At 32.9% G+C, this 22426-nt stretch overlaps 1 protein-coding gene across 1 annotated transcript in view; it reads left to right on the forward strand.

Moving 5' to 3' along the window:
- Positions 1 to 2472: 2472 nt before the first annotated feature.
- Positions 2473 to 22426, forward strand: part of SEMA3E (semaphorin 3E) — a 424903-nt gene continuing 404949 nt past the window's right edge. The window contains exon 1 of the mRNA XM_001369740.5: positions 2473 to 3280. Coding sequence (XP_001369777.3) covers positions 3166 to 3280 — 115 coding nt within the window. The 5' untranslated portion in view covers positions 2473 to 3165. The remainder of the gene's footprint in view (positions 3281 to 22426) is intronic.

A 22426-nucleotide genomic window follows, 5' to 3' on the forward strand; every position in this document is an offset into this window, starting at 1 on the left:
ATGGATGCAGGACCAAATAAAAATAGTAGAAAAAAGGAAGGGAGGAAGAAAAGAAAAAAAGAAAGAATGATTATTTATTAAGTACCTCTACTATGTGCCAAGCAGAGGTGTACTAATAGAAGAACAAAGATAACCTATGACTACAATTGTGAATTCTTACATTCACACAAAGGAGAATGGTTCTCAGGAAAGGGGTATTTTTGGGTCAGAAAACAGTGAGTTTCTTGAGAGTAGGTGATTGTCCTTTTCTTTATATCCCCTGCACTTAATACAGTACCAGGCACATAGTAGGCCCTTAATAAATGTTTACTGACTAATTGATTGCTTCTTTCCTCAGTTCATGAGTAGAATGAAATGTAATGTCTCTGAAAACCTTCACCTGAGATTATCAATGATTCTGGACGCTAAGTATTCTGTAGGATATTACATTAATTTCCCTTTTATTTGAGCACCCCTAAGAAGATTCTATTAAGAATTTCTGCACTGGATGACAGATTGGAATAATTTCCTTCCAACTATATAATTACTTTGTATAGTCACAACTCAGGTAGTTTTGATGCTGACAGATGCTTGTGTTGTCTTATCATAATGATGTGGCAAATAGAAGAAGGAAGTTTAAGAAAGATGTGAGCAAATAACAAAACTGATAAACACAGTAGAGCTAAAATATAGTTTGAAGGCACTGAAAAAAACTTTTGTAAATCTTTTTATTTTGGAATGTAATTTTACAAAGCAGTCCTAAATTAATCTACAGGGGAGTTTATAAGTGGAGAGAGATCTGAATAACTACCTAATCCTGTAAATATTATGTACCCACATTAGCATTTCAAAGGCTTATTTTTTGTCCTGCTGAAACAGCTTGAATGTACTTCATTGTTTTAATGTAAATGATGTACAAATTTAGTAAGTTAAAAGAAACCAGTGGAAACTAAAGGTCTAATTTAACTTGTACAAAGGTAGTCATACACTCTTGATAAAAGATAAAGAAGCCACATTTGTTTCCAGAATCATGTCAAACAGATAACAAAAATTAAAAAAAAAGAAACAAAAAGAAACTACTTCACTCTTAGAAGAAAATGAACAAGAATTTCTAAAGTACAGTATATCTCACTTATAGCAGCCTTCATGTCTGTAGCTCATTGGACCAGCTTTTAAAATGTGCAAATTCCTACAAGGACCACCCCAGGTTTAAAAGTCTGCAAACATTTCGGGTTGTTTTACTGTTTAATAATGTTTAGAATGTATTATCTTTGCCTAGACCTTTGAAATCTAATTATTTATATCACTCCATGGTGTTTCCATTTTTCTGAAACAAGCTGCATTCATACCCAACAATATTATTTTTTGAAGAGTGAAGAGAAAATGCCTTAGTTCTACATTTATTTGGACACAGTATTGTGTTGTTCAATAATATATGTAATATACATATATAATTATATATTGCATATGTATAATGACATTTACTTTTTAATTGGACACAGAGTAAAAATATAACTTTAAAAATCTTGATTATTTCTTCTAACTATTCTCCAAATAGTTTTTACTTACTTAATTTTTAGATCTTATATCCTCAAAGACCCTTTTCACACTTTATGGGATATCTCCTCTTTCCCCCCTATCATTCATTTCCATGCCAACAGCTTCACACTGTTTGGTTTGGTTTTTGAGATTGATTGAAAGTTGACCTACTGTGTTAGGTTTATTTACACAAACACAGTCTCTTGAAAAATAATCTATTGAAGGAAAGAACAGTTAAAAGAAAAGGTATTAAACTTAGTTTCTTTATGTTTTTATATATTTGCTTAATTTAGGCAAGATCTTTACCACAATGGCAATTAATAGAAAGAAAATATTTTAGCAAAATGAGTGTGTTCCTACCATAATGCAAAGTATAATTTATAATTTAAGATTAAAACAGAGGATTTAATTTTGCTGAAATGAAATAAAAAACACAATTCCATCCCTTGAACTTTTTACTTAATTATAACATATGTGAAGTGATAATTGACTTAATAGTTTTCCACAGCCTTGACTATTTTCCCCCTAAGTATTTAACATAGCACTGTTAGAACTTATTTGGAGAGCTAACCCTGATATACAAATATCCATATGCAAACATGAGATATCAGAAATGAAGTTTGATGAGAAGTGGTGAAGGATTATTTTAAACCTGGATTTTAATTTACTTTAAGGATTACCTTTTTGTTTTACTTTATAAAATACTCGTTTGTTTATTTTTGACTTAAGCATCCATTTCCACCAACAAAAATCTCACATCTTTTAAAAATGTGTATGTATTTTCTGAAATATCCTTTCCTTTCTTCTGATCTCCAAACCCCTTAATGAATATCCTTTAAAAAAAAAAAAGGTGAATGGTTGGGAGCGGGGAGGAGAGAAAAAAATCTTACAACTTGGGATCCTGAAGCTGAAAAAAACCCTTGGGCCACTGGCCACAAACTAGGGAGGGATCCCAGCCTTTGCTTAAGCGGCACGTGGACCAGAAACACTTCCTAGAAACACACAAGTATGAAAGCTGCCTCAGCCCTCCCTGAACTTTCCCTGTAAACACAGCAGCTGACAGTCCTGCATCCCCGCTGGGTGGATCCCGCAACTCCAAGTGGGGAATGGCACTTCTTGTTTTTAATTAGCCAAGGTGAAAAGGTGAATTAAAACTGGCTGCTTGGCAAGCTGGAGCAAGGGGCTGACTTCGGAGGGGCTGCGACCTCCCCCCGAGAAATGGGTGGGGAGTTTCAGAAGGACGGTGCACGCGAGTGTGCGCGCGTGTGTGCGCGCGTGAGTGTGTGTATGTGTGTCTTTTTCTGAATGAACAGTCTCACAGAAAGTGACTGGAAAAGCAGTTCTGGGGAATCTGCAGGCGGTTCCTGGGTACCCAGCGCCTAAACTGAACTCCTCCCTTGGAATGTCCGGGTACTCTCAGCTTGGAAACAACTGTCCTAAGCGGGAGGGTGGTTTCCTGTGACATCTCCAAACACAGCCTGACAAATGGCACTTGGGGATCGTGTTTTCTGGTGACAACAGACTAGGTCGCGGTGTGTGACAGAACTGCTCGAGCTGCCTCTGAAGGAAAAGTCGCCTGTTCAACTCCCGAGCTCAGGGGCCAAAGTGAAGACCAGAGGAAAGGGGAACATTTGCCCAGGAAGTAGCATGGCATCGGCTGGGCACATCTTCACCTGGGTCCTGGGGGGGTTGCTCCTCGAGTTTTGGAGTGGAGGTCATGCAACAGAAACCACCCACCCCCGGTTACGCCTCTCCCACAAAGGTAAGTGCTCCAGTTCATTTTTAAAAGAACTTTTGGAATGAAATATTCTAAAGTCATTTGATTTGACATGTAGATGCCCTCTCCTCGCCTGTCCTAAAATTAAAAAAAAAAAATTGAATCTTTTACTCTGCACAACACATCTGTTTTCCTTAATAGTGTCACTAATTGATGTCATCCTTATCACACCTGAAAACAGAGTAAAATAGCACAGCAGCTTAATGATGTTTATATCTTGTAATGGGTGCCTGGTAAATATTAGATTTTATGAATGAGAAATTACTAGAAAAAACTGTTATATCTAGGTACCGGAGCAGGTAGTGAATAGCCTTGTTATGCTAAATCGACCCAGTGGGCACTAAACATTTAAAAGGCAATTTATGGTGGGGGAGGAGAAAGGGGGATGGGACCTATAGACAAGGACTGAAGAGACAGAGGTGCAATTTTGCTTTTGTAAGTAATGGGGGGTGGGGAAAGGGAAGACATTAGAATAAGTAGAATTCCAGTGCAGAAGAATGATTTATTTTCCAAGATAGCAAAGCCATAACAGTGTAATTAAAATGACTAACTGCCAATAGAAGTCAGTTTCTAGTTTAACTGAATTGGCTATTAAAAAAATTGCTTCTGTGTGCCTAAAATAAGTGCAGTACACATAACCATTTTTATAATTAAATTTATATTTAATAAAAAACATTAGGATATTGATTATCATGTTCTATTTTTAAATGTGTTGCTTTACTAAGGCCCTTTCTTCTTAAGAATACCTAAGGAAATCTTCAGCAAAGGAATCTTTTTTCTCAGTAGCAGAATCCTAAATATTAAATTACCAGGGTAGGTCTTTTATGAGGATCATTTACAAGCTAGCATTATAATTTCCAAATGTTTTTCCTTTCCACTGTCATTAAATGTATTTGGTGTTACCTGTCTTAAACATACACTTAGAAAGTGACTTTGCTGACAGTAGAAAATTGGAATAAATTTTCAGAAAGGAAGTATTTGTTCACACCATCTTCTGTATAGGATAACAGATGCAATGATGTGGATTACATAACAGCCATTTAAAACTGTAAAATTTTCAACTAAGTATCCTTAGTGTAGAGAGAGAGAGAAGCATGAGGCAAAACAGGTTTTAACAGTATTAAAAAAATACAGCTGACTTCTTTGCCAGAGAGGGGAACAGAAAGGAAAAACTTCATAATATCAGCCAAAATTGTTCTGTTGTTTTTAAATGGGTATTGGAGTTTGACTTTCTAGGTTTCTAGCCATTTTTAGAAGATGTCTGAAATTATTGATGCTAATTAATACAAGTTAGTAGTTAGTATAAAAGAAATAAATGAATATTAACTTTGTGAAATGTTTAAAATAGAGCACATGTAATTAAAAAAGTATTGTTTGTTTGTATAAGAATTATCTAACATATATTCTGAATTAACTATGATCAGATATAATTACAAATGGATCATAGATGTATTGGAAAATGAAGAGGAAAATGGCAGAATGAATGAGATGAATAGAATGATTGTTATTCTTACATAGACAAGTGGATTAGCTGCCAGTTTTGGCAGTTCACCATCCTGGCAATTCTCCTATTAACTTTGTGAATACCATTGTTGAAATAATTGTTTTTCCACAGCTTAGAATCCATATCCATTTATCTGAATGGCACATTTATTTTTCATGAGGGGGCTTAAATTTTGGTCATAGGACATAATAATTCTTTGATACAACCAGATAGGGTTTTGACTTTAATTTTTTACATCTTAATTTTGATATTAGAATCTCTTTACTAGTATGCTCTCTCCATCAAAAAAAAATAGAGGTGGCTTTATTGAGAGATATACTGTGATATGTACCTTAAGTATACACTTGACTACAAAAGACATGATTTTTCCTTGATAAGATTATAAATTAAGTGTCAGTTAGAAAATAAGTTTTTTTGGTTTTGCTTTGTTTTGCTTTGTTTTGTACAGTGACCGTAGACCTAACTGAACATTTGTGTAAGGGCCATATATATGGTTCTATTTAGGTGAGTACCTTAGTATTCCACAAATATACTAAGGTACTCAACTATAGCACAGTACCAGATTTCATATTCATACAGCCTCAGAGACTATAGCTTCTCTAGCATTTATAGCACAGTTGCAGATCACAAATATATATTCTGTTTCATTTCTATATGTTCTATAGATGCATCTATAAAATGTAGCACTGTCACAATGAAAATAAAAAGTTCAACCAAATCAGTGTGACATTTATCTATGTAAATTCTGCATCCCCAAGGATATATATTAGGTAACAAAGAACTTACTTAATATCTGAGAATTATTGAAAATGTTTTAGTTATTAATGATATTGACAAGGTAACTTTGAGGATAAATTTTTACCATGACTAATAATGAATGAGAACCTATTGGGGAAATAATTGGGTCACATCCCTTGCCATATGTCCCTTTCATGTGTGCATGAATGGGATTTGAAATTTAGACCTGAAAAGGACCTCAATGATCATCTAGTCCAAACTTCTCATTTAATAGATGAAAAAAAAAATATATATATATGTGTGTGTGTATATATATACACATATATATATTTATATATCCCTTCTCTCCAAGTATTTCTAGGCTATTCTTGAGTCTCATTTGTACTTCAACAAAATTTATTGGGTATGGCAAAGGCAAAAGATGATGGAAGATGGAAAGGCAAATGGAAAGGAGTATAAGTGTTTATCCCTAACCTCAGTAAGACTTTTCAGCAAATTACCAACAACTTGATACAGTGAATAGATGAATGTAATTTAGAGTTTCTAATGTGATAGAAGATAACGAATTGGAATCTATTCATCAATTGAAAAAGAGAGAATCGCTAAATATACTTTTTTTGTAAACCAGCCAGGAAGGATTGTAACACTGACTGATGGTAGAGTTTAAAATATAGTGACTGGTTCTGAAGCATATGGGCCCTGAAATCTCACTTTAAAAGAATGTAGTGGAAGAGTACAAGTATAACAGCAACAACAAGGAAGTTCCTGGGCTAGGACATGGACAATTCTAGATTAAGGGGAAGAAAAGGTTTTATAAGTTATTAGGTCAGCCTTCTTCATTTTACAAATAAGGAAAATGGGGTCTAGAGAAGTAATACAATAAAATTATATGACTTTCTATAGGTCTTATAGATAACTGCGATTTGAATCCAAGTCCTTTGACCCCCCCACCCCCAGTCTATCACTCTTTCTATTGTACCAAGTTACTTAGCTTCAGTAGGCAAAAATTCACTGACTATATATAGTAAGTGGTTGAAGAGTTGTCTCATTGAGGAGGCCAGGTAGATGCCATTTAAGCCTAAATCTTTTTCTTTGTAACCCCTGTTAATGACCCAATGCCTGAACATTTCCCAGAAGAAGACCCTAAAATTTTTCTCTCTTTATTTTCCAGAAAGCTATATACATTTTCTTATGTGAATGAGAATGATTATATTGCTTTAATTCTTTATATTTATATTTAATTTTGCATTTTACATGACTTCATTTACTTTGCAATTCTGTCCCAATTAGTTTACTATTTAATAGATAATTCCTGCCTACACTATTAGCAAAGCAGTTATTGGGTGTTGGAATTGGGCATCATGTTTTCAATGTCCCCAGTAATGCATAGGTCTCTAGAGTGAGTGAAATCTTTATTACACATAAAGTTCTTGAATCCTCTTGGAGGATGGGTTACTTATTTGAGGACAGAAAGCTTATAAATATGTAACTTTCTAAAGCCACTAGGGAGTACAGACTTGTGAGAACCTCCATTTTATTTCTCCCAGTTCTGAAGTTGTTCAAGAAAATCAAAACTGTTATTCCTTTGGATAATAGAGCCAGAGAGTTCCCTAGAGATGGAGAAGTAGTATAGGGACTCCACATCAAAACACATTAACTGTTCTATAACATTTTTATTACTTATATGTCTGTCAAAATCTGTTCAGGACTACAAGGCAATAGTCCCTTTAGAAGTAGGGGTGAATATCAGAGTGGTAATATTTGAAGTAGAGGAAAAAAAGAAAGGATTGTATATTTAGGGCTGGAAAGAATTTCCAATAAAAATACCCAAACACTATGGTGTTTGGGTATTTTTATCAGATATTTACCTTTAAAAAACATTCTAGAGCTTAGAACAGTGTCAGGTACATAGTAGGTTGGATGCTTAATAAATGTTTATTGTTTCCTATACCACATTGCCCTGAGGTTACAGTTCTCTTTATCTCTTTGTTCCCCTTCTAATCTTGATCTACATTTCTTTTCTGGAGGTCCCATTTGCTAAAACCAAGCTAGATAAGAAAAATCCAAAGGGACAGAAAAGAGTGAAGGAATGAGGAAACAAAAAAGTAGGAAGCAGGGTGGAAAGAGCTGTGAAAATTTGTTTATCTACTCAGAAACTGATAAAATAAAACCTTTTCAAAATAGATTAAGAGCATTCCTTGATCTCTTTTCATCCTGTTAGAACATCTATATAACTGTGATGACTTAGTCTAAACCCATTGTATTAAAGATATAAAAGACTAGGAATCCAGCTTCCTTGTGGAAATTGACTCTCTCTATATACTCTCTCTCTATATATATATAGAATGAATTTTTGTAAATAAGCACAAGTATGTTATTGTTTACTCATTTCAATGTGTTTGGTTCTTTATAATCCTGTTTGGAATTATCTTAGAAAAGATACTGTAATTTTTTGTCATGTCCTTCTCCAGCTCTTTTTTAAAATTTCCTCATCAGATAGATAAGGAAATTGAGGCAAACAACATTAAATGACTTCCATAGAGATATACAGATAGTCTCTGAGGCTGAATTTGAACTCAGTTCTTTCTGACTCCAGGCCCAGTGTTCTTTATTCATGTTACCATATACCTGCTTATATGTATGTACACACACACACACACACACACACACACACACACACACGCACACATTTTATTGTTGTTCAATCATTCACTTATGTCCAATACTTCCTGACCCCATGGAATATAGCATTCCAGATTCTTCAATCCTTCACTATCTCCCTAAATCTGACCTTGCTCATATGAATATATGTATATAGACAGAATTGTATAGATGTTTATATATTTTTACGGAATGATCTCCATTTAGTAGAACTTAGATCCTTGTATATCTACAATAACTAATATTAATTTCATAATAAAATAAGAGACATGAAGAAATTTTATTGTACATTCTAGAACTTGCTTTTGATTTCATATAACTCATCAACCTGTAGATAATATATATGCAAAGCTGGTTCATATCATTAACAGTTTTGGTTGTTAAAGTATAAGGTGGAGAATATTAGTGGAGCAGGATAATGAAAAGTGGCAGATAATCTGCCTAGAGTCTTACATATAACTGTGACTCTCAGAAACAAATGGCTAGGGACAGTACTGGTAAAGTAACTGGGAATAAAAGGGTAAGTATAAGAGACAGTGAATATAGTCACTTTTCCTCAGCACTTCTGAATGTCTGTTCTCTTTTTTTCATGACATCTTTGAAAGAGCTTTACAACAGGTGGTTCCTAAGGTTCCATCAAGATATAAAACCCAATGATTGCATGAATGGAGAAAGAAATACCCTTAGATAATGGCATGGAGAGATTGTTGGATACTGCCAGGATACCGCCAACGTACAAGGCAGAAACTGTTGATCTTTAAGAACATAAAATCTTATAGATCACCCTGACTCCCACATATAGGAAGTTATTTATTTTTGCTCCAATTCTCATTGTTTATATTGTGATTTTCAATTAATAATAATAACTTAAAACATAATTATGTTATTTTAAAAATTTACAAGTTTTATTGTCAAGACTTATCCATGCTATGAAACACATACTCTTTGCTCACCTGTTTTATTTATTTTCAGTAAGTCACACATTCTAATACTTTTCACATTCGTAAAAATTAAGACATGAGTTAAAATCCATTATCTTAGACATTTAATAGCTGTGTGACCCTGAACAAGTCATTTAATACTGTTTGCCTCAGTTTCCTCATCTGTAAAATGAGCTACAGAAGGAAATGTCAAATCATTTTAGTATCTTTGCCATGAAAACCCCAAATGGAGTAAGAAAAGTAGGGCATGATTGAATTGACTGAACAACAACAATATCTGCAAAGCATTTAGTGAACTTTAAAGCTCTATAAATTATTTTGGTTACTATTATTAGTATTAATGAATAATGTTTCATCTGAGATTCAAGAGTTTTAATCCAGGGTTTTGTCTTCATTTCTTAAATTTATTGAATGGATCTTTCACTGAGACAATTTCATAAATGGTTTCTTTACAAACAACCTAACTATATAAACTAGAAAACCACTGTTCATAAGATCTATATGTAAATGATCATAGAAGTAAATATCAGTTTGCAATGCAAAGATCCCAATGAATATTTAGGCAGAGAATCTAGTGAGACACATATAACTTAGAAAACCTCATCCAACATGATTAAAGGAAATCTAATGTTTTCTTTTTTTCCGTATAGTATCTGGCATTTGTGTGGAATTTTCTGTGTATTTGCCACTGACAAATACTGTGTTTACTGAACACCATAACATCTGTTTAGTTGGAAAGTTTTAAACAATGGATTGAATTTTCCAGTTTTCATTGGATGGTTGGCACTGAAGAGTAAACATTACTTGGCAATAGAGGGATCAGGGCTACCTTAGAATTGGGAAGAGCAGTGAATGGCATTGATATTTTGGAATATTTTAAGATAATTTCATTTTAATGGACTTAGTCTTTCTCTCTTCCTCTGCATTGTTTTTAGATTTAAAAATCTACTTTCAAAAATTCTACAAAGAGAGGTAGCATGAATCAAGGGAAAGAACAGCGATTGCAGATTTGGAAAAAAATTAGATCAGTTGCTTTCTGTGCTGTCTACATAGTAACTGGGAACAAGATATTTACCTTCTCTTAGATTCTGTTTTGATTTTCCATAAAAGTAGGAGGACTAGATAGCCTCTAAGATTTCTTCCAACTTGTAGTTCTTTTATGCTAAATGATAAATATGTGATCTATACAGTAACAAAGCAATATGTGTTATATAGAGTGAAACTTTGTAGGCCAACACATTTTAGCTAAATTGTAGTCATTAAAATATAATCCAGGAATCCTTTAATAATTTAATATTACTTTGATATCTATCTGAGATAGATAATGATCAATATAATCATAATATCTAATCAATTCCATTTCTTTATTTAATGAAATCATTTAGTGGTATCTGTATTATGAATGTTGAATAAGTGACCAAATCACAAAATCCATTAAGCTAGTGAAAATTAAGATTGAATAATTAATTGGTTATTCCTTCTCTTCTCTGATGGGACTATAAGAATAAGAAAAAGGCTTTTTATTGAGGATGGTTAAGAAGAAATGCTTCTTTACTTGAATATTTGGTTATATAGAAAACTGTAGTCTCAATAGTGTTAAAAAAAAAGCACTTGGTATTCATGTGCATCCTACTGTCCAGACTCACATTAATGTGTTGGAATGGTGCCATAAAGACTATCTCAAAGATGAGTAACAAAGCTGATGGGATAATATCAGGAATAAGTTTATCTTCCAAATGGGTAATAAGTGAAAATAAAATATCTTTGCTCCAATAAAGAGGATAAAATGGATAATATGGTATGGAAACATCTTACTAAATATTATCCTCCAATAGATATGTTGAAAATTTCTTGAGATATGTGAAAGATGAATCTCTTTTTGAGATTCAATATGAAGTTTTTTTTGTTCCATTTTACATATAAGGACAATTTGTGATTCATTTGGCATTTCTGATGAATTGTTAGTTTTAAACATAATTTAATAATATATTTTTATATTGCTGATATTTCCTATTGAAACTCTTGCCATCATCACCTAGAAAGTTAAATGATGATTAGAATTAACAACAGAAAAAATCAGATAAAATTGTATCATTCTTTACATTCAATTAAAAGTTGTTTGTGGACAAATTAGTAAAATTGTTAATAGTTGACAAGCTACTAACTGTAATAATAAAATATTAACTAATAAAATAGTTTTAAAAGTGTTAATTAAATCAACAATCCTGAAAGTATGAGTTTTAACATTTGTGAATGAACTCTGTTTTTTCAATTCAACAAATATAAGTTAAAAATACCACAAACTGTTAGGTGCTATTTATTCAATGTTTAAAAAAATGAGAGTCCCAGATTTAAAGGAATTTACATGCTTCAAGAGGGGAATACAACATGTTCTGATCAGACTAATATACTTTCTCTCTTGCCTCTAAAAGAAAATACAAAAGTATCAGTTTGCCATTTAAGCCTTCTGACTTTGGCCTACCTTTACCAGTTTATTATTATTTTTTTTACATTTACTTTATCTCCTCACTCATAAACACCATTCTGGTAAGATTGACCTATCTGGTGTTCTCAGAACTTTACAGACCAATACCTAATTTGGAGCCTTTGTGCAGGCTGTGTACCATTCCTAACATGCATTTCCTTCTTCTCTTAGAAATTCTAGCTTCCATTAATTCTCAGTTCATGTACTCTCTCCTAAAATAAACCTTTCTTGGTCCCTTAGTTGTCAGTTATCATCACCCTTCCCATATTATAATATCACATTATTTCTATCTATCTATCTATCTATCTATCTATCTATCTATCTATCTATCTATCTATCTATCTATCTAATCTATTCACATGCATTGGGATGGGAGAATTTAAGCTCTTTGTGGGCTAGTAACTTTTTTTCAATTTTATTTTTTTGTCCTTAGCATTGAGTGTACTGTCTTTCAAAAAGTAGGCAACTGGACACATATACAAGCTCTTAATAAATGCTTATACATTGATTGACTTAATTGAATTAACTGCTCTTCCCACCCATTTTAAATCTGTCAGAAAAAGGGAGGTATAAGTTAAAAAACTAATGTGATGTATAAACAAAAGTAAGATTTTTAAAGTGTTTCTTGAATTCAATTGAATAAGAATGACAGATTCAAGCAACATTTTCTTGGAGAATATGAGATGAAATTATACACTCTAAGGAGGGTGATCATAGAACACTTTGCTTAGGAGGTACCTCTTAAGGTAAATCTTCAAGAAAGAAGAGGATTCTTAAATAGAGTGAGAGAACATTCCAGGAAAGGGGGAAGCAATAGACAATATTTAAAATTTAAGGACCTATGTAACTGGATAGATAATAATGCTCTCAAGAGAAATAGGGAAATGCAGATGAGGGGAGGTGTTGATATGAAAAGTGATATGCTAACTTTAGGCATGTAATCTATCTAGCAATCCATTTTGATTAGAAGATAGAATATATAATAGGAGTAATATGAGATTTATTAAACTGGAAATATATACTTATTGTCAGATTCCAGAGGGCCTCATGTATCTAGCTAAGGAGTTTGTTTCTCATAATAGAGGTGATAGGGAGCCACTGAAAAATTTCTGAAAATAGAAGAACATTTTGGCAAGTGTTTAAAGATGGATTGGGTTATTAGGTCAGTAGTTATTTAGTAAGAATCAGAAGATGAGTAGTAGTTGTACTTGGTGTCTGCATGAAAAAAATTAGTTTTGAGAAGATTATATGTTGATATTACATTGACAGCAAAGAGATCTATTGGTTTCTTGGGACAGGTATCCAAAATGTAAAGATGAAGAACTTTACACATCAGAGCTGGTAACTACCACTTAATTCTGTTGAATCACCTGTACAAAATGATACTACCAGAAGAAGTCTAAACAGTGTTGCTAAAGATTATGAAGTCTTGGACAAAATTTCAGGGGCACGTATAATATTTTCCCCACTAATGGTAAGGAAGGCCATAGGCTTCAGAAAAGAAAGGGAGATTTCAGATGTTTAACCAGGAGAATTTTGTAGATATATTGTTCTTAGATTTTGAGAAAGCATTTTACTATATCTCACATATAATCATTGTGGACAAATTAGAGAGCCACGAATTAGAAAATAATACAGTTATATGGAATCAGAGATTCAAAGAGTAGTAATGAAGATTGTGTCATCTGGGAAAGAGAAAAGGTCTATAATGCAGTGCCTTATGGATTTGCACTTAGACATAAGTTATTTGACATTCCAATAAATGACTTGCATAAAGGTATACATATCAAATTTTGGGATGACATGAAGCTAGGAGAGATAGCTAATGGGAAGTATGGTGTTTTGAAAATAGCACTACCTTCAAAGTCAGAGGACCTGTTTACATCTTATCCCTGCTTTAGACAAATTAACTTATCCTCCGTGTCTCAGATTCCTTATTAGTCAGATGAGGAGATTGGGTATAATTTTCTCTGAGGTTTCTTATAGTTCTAAAGCTATGTTCATTTACTCTGGTTGAATTGAGTGATTTTAAATTCAAAGGTTATGCATTAATATTCAACTTTAGGAAAAAGAATTCAACTAGACAGCTGTTTATCTGAAAAATGGTCTGGAGGTTTTAGTCAATTTCCATATCAACATAAGGCAATGATATGATATGACCATCAAAAAGCTAATGTAGTTTTAAGTGGAATTAAGTGAACCTTAGTATTCTAGACTAGACCACTTATAGTCCTGAAAGACAATACATCTGTATCATTGAGATCAGTTATGAGTATTTCATCTTAGAAAGAAAATGGAAAACTACAGATTCCAGGAAAATGTCACCAAGATAGTGAAGAGCCTGCAGCTGTGCTAAATGATAATTATTTGAAGGAATTGAAGAAATCTTGTCTGCAGAAGCAAAAGCCTTTACTGATACTGTGACATCTGTCTTCAGATATTTAAAGGATAGTAACAGAATAATGAATCAGATTTGTTCTGTTTGGCCCAGGAAGGCAGAACTAGTATTAATGGGTAGAATCTTCAGGGAAGCAGATTTGTGCTTGATATGAGACCAGAATTCTTCACAAATGACTATCCAAAAGTGCAATGGGCAGCCTTGGGAGTTAGTGAGTTTCCCTCACTGAAATTCTTCCAGAGAGACTTAATGACTACTTTGTAGGTATGTTGTAATCCAATTTATATTGGATTAAGCCACCATTTAGGTCTTTTCAAACTCCAAGATTCTGTAATTTTATAATTGGAGAGTGGAGAAACTGGAGGCATCAGTCTATTTGAATGATCCATGTGAGGGATAATTAAAACCAGAAAGAAGTTGCTAGCAATGTGAGTAAAGAGGTGAAAGATAACAACAATATTATGGAAGTAGAACCAACCAGACTTGGTAATTGATTAGACTTGAAAGGTGAAGAAGACAGAATTAAGGCTAGCTATCTAGCAACTGAATGGATAGTGGTGCCCTCAATAGAAATAGAGATAGTTTAGATAGGGGAGACATGGAAAAAGATGATATGCCCATTTTGGACTTGATAATGTTGATGGAGAATTCAAGTGGAGACATGTAGCGGCTATTTAGAAATACTAGATTGGAGATTAGGATAATATTTGTAAGGTAGCTGCAAAGAGATGATAATTTAATCCAGTCTATGTGAGTGTTAAAAGTACTGAAAGAAAGAGGCCCAACAAAAAGTCTTGGTTAGAGGATAACAATGAATAAATAAAGGAGATTGAAAAAATCATCAGGCTATGACTAAATATTCCTCCTTTTTAAAAAATATTTTCAGTATTATCCTTACTTTTATTTCTCATGGAAGTTATTTTCAATGTTCTTTAATTGCTTTTATGCCTGTATGAGTTTCTCTATTTTTCTTTGTGTTATCTATAATTTTAATTCTTTTGAGATCATAGTTTTCTGTGACTTGTAGGCATATAAAACCACTGGCAAAATAGTATTAAAAAGATGGACTTCTACAGCAGTTAACATTTGTTATCACTGAAAAGTTTGCTTAATTCTTTCCTTCTGTTCAGTTCTGGGTGCAGCTCTTTGTCCATCAGCAATAATATGTAAAATATTGGATTAACATATTGATGGACTAACACAGAGTGCTGCCTTTCCAGGTCTATGGGATTTTTTGTTAATCTGTGTTTTTTTTTTCTGTGAATAGTTAGCTCAATTTTAAATTACTGTGGATTTCTGTTAGGCTTTATTTTGAACCCAGGAGTGGATGCAATTAGTACAATGTCATCTTTAAGCCTGACTCTCATGATCAATAATGAATCCTTCCTTTGTTTTCCCTTTTAATATATGAACTTTCATAACATGGAAGAAAATCTTAAGTGAGCATATGCCCTTCTCTTTTGCACCTTATTTGATGTCCATTCTTAGTGGACTGTTCAAGCAAGTTATGTCTATAGTGGCATCTGTTGTTGAGTAACATTTAATATTAATGTAGAAGTTGGAGATACCTTGTATGAGGAGAGCTTTCAAAGCTGTTTTTTCCCTACAAATTATTTTTATCAGAAATAGTAAGCACAATGAAATAATTAAAAAAACATAGATATCTTTTGTTTATATCACTTAAATTTTCCTCTGTATTTCTTCACCTCCACCCTTTCAGAGGCACATCCCATGTAAAAAGAATTTTAAAAGCAAGAACAGAGGAATTTGAGAAAAATAAATCAGGAAAACAATATATCAAAAATGTCAGGTACATAAATGCAGTATTCTACACCAAGGAACTCTCCACCTCTACAAAGGAACATGATGGGATTCATATTTTCTTTTAACTCCTTTTGGGAGTCAAACTTATTCCTTGGAATTTTGTTATATTTATTTTATATTATTCTATGGTTCTTTTGATTTTTATAATCATGGTATATATATATATATATATATATAAATATATATATATATATATATATTTGTGTTTTGATTCCCCCCAGTGATTACTTGATCCATTAAAAATCATATATTCTCTGTACACCTCTGAATCATTTGTAGGATTTAAAAAAAAGCATAATCTCCTGTACACACCAAAATGTGCCTATTTTTGCCTGTCTTTCTGAAATTTTACTGTAGGGAAAAAATCCTACATAGTAACAATATAAGCAAAATTTACTGATAATTATATACATTTCTGTAAAAACAGAATATTTAGCCATTTTTTCATAATTAGAAAAATCAGAAATATTGTTATTTCTCTTATTTGTACATAATGAAAAATTAATTTAACATTCCTAATTATGTGTGGAAATATTGTTTGTCTAATAGTTCTTTATAGATGAATGAAGAAATGGAAGTAGGCTTGGACCTTTTTTATTTTCATATATATTCAAATAGGGAACTTGAAGATTAGGAACCTTCTCTATTAGAGATGATTAGTATCTTCTCTTTAATTTATGGTCTGAGGGATAGGAACCTAGAAGATTTAGGTTATAAATGAGGTGTCCAGGGTAACCCAGCCAGTATGTGTTAGGGACAGGACTTCAGCCAAGATCTTGGTTCCAAGGAAGGCACTCCTTTATCCATTCTTTACACTTCCTCCCAGCTGAATAGATATACATACTCATAAACCACAGCTATTTATATCTCAGGTCACATTCAGTTCTGTCAAGTTTAGTTTTATATACTGTGCTTAAACAATGTTCTACCTGCAAATTGAACTTTAGGGGTATATTTTCTTAAAATGTGAAGAAAATTTAGCAATAGATTTTTAATTAGCCCAAAAGGTAAAACTATATGGATATACAAAGTTGGATAGCTATTTTGATATGTAGATAGATATAGAATTACACATACATATTCACACACATGTTTATACAATAATTTTGGAGAACAATTTACTGAAGTCAAATCTGTGCAATAACGTCAAAGAAACTGAAATTAAGAAACTCTGAATGGATATATCTATCTGAAACCTAAAGACAATTGAGGGTTAAGCATAAAAGGATACAGAAAGGAAGGCTTTTGTTTCCTCTTATTATCCTCCCTCTTTCACTAACTTTTAGATGTGATATACTGCAAATAAGCAGCTGAAGCCTCCAGGCTTCCTCCCCTCTAACTCATCAACTACATTCTGTCACACTATAATCATTGTTTTCTCTTCCTAGCTAGCCTTTGAGCCACCTGCCCTTCCTGGGTTATCACCTCATTGCCTTCCCTCCCTTCTCATTATCACCTCATTCCTTGCCACCTCCTAAGTGTTGTTACTTCTATACCTTTTTTTAAAAAAGATTTCTCTGTCTGAGCTTTTCTGTCACCCAGTTTGAAGCTAGAAATGACAGAATAACAAAGTGGGAAAAAAAAGGACAAACAAAAGAAGCCTACTTATTTTGAATGGAATTGCAATGATTTAACTTACTACTTATATTTTTCTCAGCTATACATCTTAAATTTCAAGTAAAGAGTAGATACAATGTTTAAACCTCAGTATCACATTTAATCTTTTTTTTTTTTTTCCAAAAGCAGAAAGTTAGCAATGAACACCAGGGCTGAAGAACTCAGCTTTGATCCAATACCCAAGAATATCAAAGACACCATGATGATCCAGTAAATATTTAAGACATCCTTTCAGTACTTTCTCTACTGATAAGCAATGTTCAAATTGGACCAACCCTTGATAGAATTCCATGTAGTATTATAAGAGTGAATACAAGTAGATAAAGCTCCCAGCAGCTTTCAGTGACTTAGCTATGGTAGCAGTGATGGTGATAGTGATAATGAGGGTGTGTGTACTTTTGTATGTTTGTGTTTCTTCCTTCTCCTTGGTGGCAATGTTTATGGACTAGGTTACCACTCTTCTGGGAAGTTAGTCATTTAGTTCTTGTGCCACATCGGTATTCCCTTTAAGGTCTATTTGAATCACATGATCAAATTCAGGACTATGTGCAAACTGAACTATGGGCAAATATATATATATGTATATATATATATATACATATATATTGTATATAAATTTGAATAGTAATGATTTGTGGGACAGACAACTAGAATCATATCTGATTTTATGACTGAGAACATTGAATAGCATTAGAAAGAATTAATGAATGGATTAATAAATATAAAAGCATCTATTAAGAACCAACTATCTGTCACAGGTATTGCACTAAATGCTAGGGTACTAGGAAATACAGACAAAAATGAGATAGTCCTAGACATCTAAGAGGTTATCTTCTAATAGCAGAAGATTGCACATTAAAGGAAAGTGCTAGTCCAAGAACAGGGTCTTTGTCCAGGGTCACAAAGAAGGCAAATGGAGTCATTAGCCTGTCCATTGCAAAGTTCCAAATCTAGTGATAGTATTATATATACTAGTGTACATTTCCCAGTTTTCTCAGTTTTCAAAAGGAAAGAGGGAGATAAAGTCAGTTAATAACTAATAAAATAAGGTACTTCTTAAAGAAAAAATTTAGAGGGGCATAGGAAGAATTTCTATAAAGTGCTGGGTTGTTGAAAAGATAGAAAAGGTTTGTGATTTGGTTTCTCTGAAAGTTTTCATCTGCCAGGCTAACTTTCAGGCAAGATGTTTGAGATTTGAAAAAATTGTCTATGTATATAGTTTTCTGAATTTTTGTCCTTCTTTTAGTTTTAAAGGAAAATTTCCACTTGAAAAAGTTCAAAACTATATCCATTGATTAAGAGGAAACAAATTAAATATATCTATTAGTTCAAATAGAAGAAGTATTCTACTCCTAATGACTAGGTCCAGAGTCAGGGCATAGTTGGAGGTGAGGCAAAAGAAATGAGAAACCAGAATGGATGTGTTATTTAGGTATTCTCTCACAATGAATGAATTGAATCATAAGGTAGGGAATAACATGAGTCAGGAATAAGAAATTAGGTGGGGGGATAGGATAAAATTGTATTTTTTTCATTGCATTAAACTATGCAGTCTTCTTGATTTTCTTTCCTTTATCCTGAAGTGAAATTTATTTATCAAACTAAATAATGTCTTAGGTTCATTCACATAGTGCATCCATAATTTGTTTAACTTAGCCTCCAATCACCTTCATTATTTATACTAGATGTTTAATACAATGTGTTTTTTCATGAAGTTTTTATTCTGCATCAGGTATCCTGAATTAAAATAATAGTTTCTTGAGGTCAGAAAGGTCAAAGAAACCCATCATAATTTCCAAAAGACCAACCAGAGAGCTGGGCATTTTATAAGCACCAAATAGATATTCATTGTTTTCCATTCTTTGTTGTTGAAGGACATTATCCAGATTTTAAAGATTTTTAAAAATTTTTTTATAAGTTTCAGTCAATATTAAATAAATCTACTTTCTGTGCAGTGGGGTGAGAGTAATAATTTTTCTTCACTGCTTTTAACTTACTAACCTGTTTAGTCAGGAAGCCATGAGAAATTTAATGGAGAGAAATGAATCTAAATTTTCATTTTGGTATATTTAGTTATTTATTTTAACTTTCTAGTTCAATTAGATATACTAGTCTTTAATTATTCATAATAAGTTAAATGTATTTTAGTATAAATATCTTTTATGGTGTGATTTTTCTCACCAAAACAATGAAATCACAGGTCAACTCTAATTTACTTAAATCCAATTCATATTCAAGTCAAGATATCACCCTGTGTTGCCTTTGATTCTCTTTGAAAAGGAAGGATGAACAACAATTCCTTTATGACCCATGGATCCATCCTCCAGATTCTGATTTATGGGTGCTGACTTCTGAGATTGACTTAAGAGTATTCTTTTTTCCATTGCCCTACTTTGGATAAAGTTTTACATGTAGCTTAAACTTATTTTACATGGAATAAGAGGCTCTCAGCTTCTGAGAAGGTAATCAACATAGAAAATATCATCATTATGAATAGACCTCCCCAGAAAATATGAGGTACAAAGGTCTCACAGGAGTTCATAAACATAAAGGCACATAGGAAACACTTAAATATTCCAGTAGTTTTCTTGGTGGAAAACTGAACTTGTAGTAGCAATTTGGCAACACTTTCACATTCTGATATATCTCTATTCCTTTTAGCTATTCCTGTACAATCCTTCCTTGTCCATTAGTGTAAAGGTGTGGTTTGGATTCTCCTTACCTTTCCCAAAGCAGCTACTCATTAGGGCTTCAAAATAAGAAATTCCCTCCTTGAAAGGGAACCCTTTTTCAGCAGTGTGTTGGTTTTACTTTCCAAATTCAGGGAGTATACAGATTATCCTCTTCTTTCTTGAGGAATCTCCTTCTTCAGGAGTTCTGATCCCTAAACTAAGTTGGGAACTCTTCAGTTTAGTTTACATACAAGACAACTCTCAAGGCTGGTTCCACTTGGACATTTCCATTTCTCTGGCAATAAGGAAGGAAACAAGCAATTCTTCAATGTCTACTATATTCTAGGAATTGGGCTAAGTGCTTTACAAATATTGTTTCATTTGATTCTCATAACTATCCAATGCTGTGAGTAAATGATATTAATATATTCTCACTTTACATTTGAGTAAACTGAGGAAAATAAATTCCTTGCCCAGAGTCAAAGAACTATAAAGTATCTAAAATCCAATTGAAACAGGTCTTCATGACTCCAAATCCAGCAATCTAACTATTCACTGTACCTGTACTACCTTACTTCTTCATAGATTTTTTGAACAGTATATGAACTTAATTTTTAAAAATCTGTTTTGTAGGTGAGGAATTTTAGAACAGAGAGGATTTCTGACTTACTGAATGTTGTGAAGTGAATTAGTAATAGAACCCATATGAGATCATATCTACCTGACTTTAAACCCAATATTCTTCCTCCTATATTGCAGTCTTATTTCAGTATTGCAGAATACCTTCATTTAAACACAGACATTGTAGCTCTAAAAAAGACTTAAATGAACTTCAGAAGAAGCATTTATTAAGAGGGCAGCTAGGTGGCTCAATGGACAGAGAGGTAGGCCTAGAGATCAGAGGTCCTGGGGGGCAAATTTGGCCTCAGACACTTCCTAACTGCATGACCTTGGGAAAGACACAACCCCAAATGCCTAGCCCTTACTACTCTTCTGTTTTTGAACTGATATTTAGTATCACATCTAAGACTAAGAAGCATTTATGACTACTATATATATATATATATATATATATAACATATATATACTATATATTATGACTACTATACGTCAGACAGTGTATTAAGTCCAAGAAATACAGAGGAAACCCCAAAACACAAAACAAAGATTCTTTCCCACCTCTCCCCCTTCTTTCTGCTCCCACATTCACCACGGATGTCTTCTTGCTCTCCTTATGACCTTTGTGGTCTTCTTCTGTTGCCATTTTTGTCGTAATTTATGCTACTGCAAAGCAGAGAGGCTGACTTCCAGCTCTGTGCCAAACCTTGAAACATTCATTTCTGTTCACTTTCCACATGGTCTAATAGTAACTAAAATTTATATTATTTCTGATTCATTGACAGAATCAGTGAAAAAGGCTACACATTCATAAGTGAGCATAGTGAAATGTCACCTTGGAAATACAGAAGTGTGTAATTTTCCTCTGCAGGAACTTCAAAGCTTTTTACATATGAAAAAAAAAGGCAGTTAGGTAATAGAAAGAATACTAGAAATCATATGATTTGGGGGTTTGAGATTTAGCTCTGACACGTGTCTGTGGGAAAAAAAAAAGTATTTTTGTCTTTCTAAGTTTCCATTCTCTCTCTCTCTAACTTGTAATAATACTTACATTACCAACCTTACAGGACTTTGTATGAGAAGTTCTTGTAAATCTTAAAATGTCGTACATTTGTAATGATTTATTAAGATTCATCCTTTTACAACCTTGAATAACCAGGCTTTCTATTTCTTATGTCAGTTTCCCCACCCTCTCAAGTCCATTCGATGATTTAATCTGTATTTCCTTTTTCATAAAAAATGCATATAAATAATTTTATTACATGGCAAATGAGCATCTTTGATTTCTGATTATCTTCTCCATTACAGGGGAGGACTCTAATTTACAGCATTTGACATTTTCGTCAATCACTTTGATGAATCTATAAATTTTATATTTCTGAAATTTATAACTTTATATTGTCATAGAATATATTTAGAAGGCATGTTCAGTTTAGCTTGATATTTGTTAATTTATAATAAAAATAAGTAAAATGAAAAGCATAGGCATCCCTTCCTTATCACATGATTTAGTGCTATAATGCCATTGTGATCTGGAAAATCTGCATAAAATATTTTGGCACCCCTCCTTCATACCAGAGAAAAAGTCTGATTTTTTTCTTTTTTTTTAATGGGATATATCCAGAACCTTATTGTAAATTATAGGTTAAGTATTTTGTCATAGTCTATTTTGT

This window comes from Monodelphis domestica, chromosome 5 (genome assembly GCF_027887165.1).
Source record: "Monodelphis domestica isolate mMonDom1 chromosome 5, mMonDom1.pri, whole genome shotgun sequence".
In the NCBI taxonomy this organism is placed as follows: Eukaryota; Metazoa; Chordata; class Mammalia; order Didelphimorphia; family Didelphidae; genus Monodelphis; species Monodelphis domestica.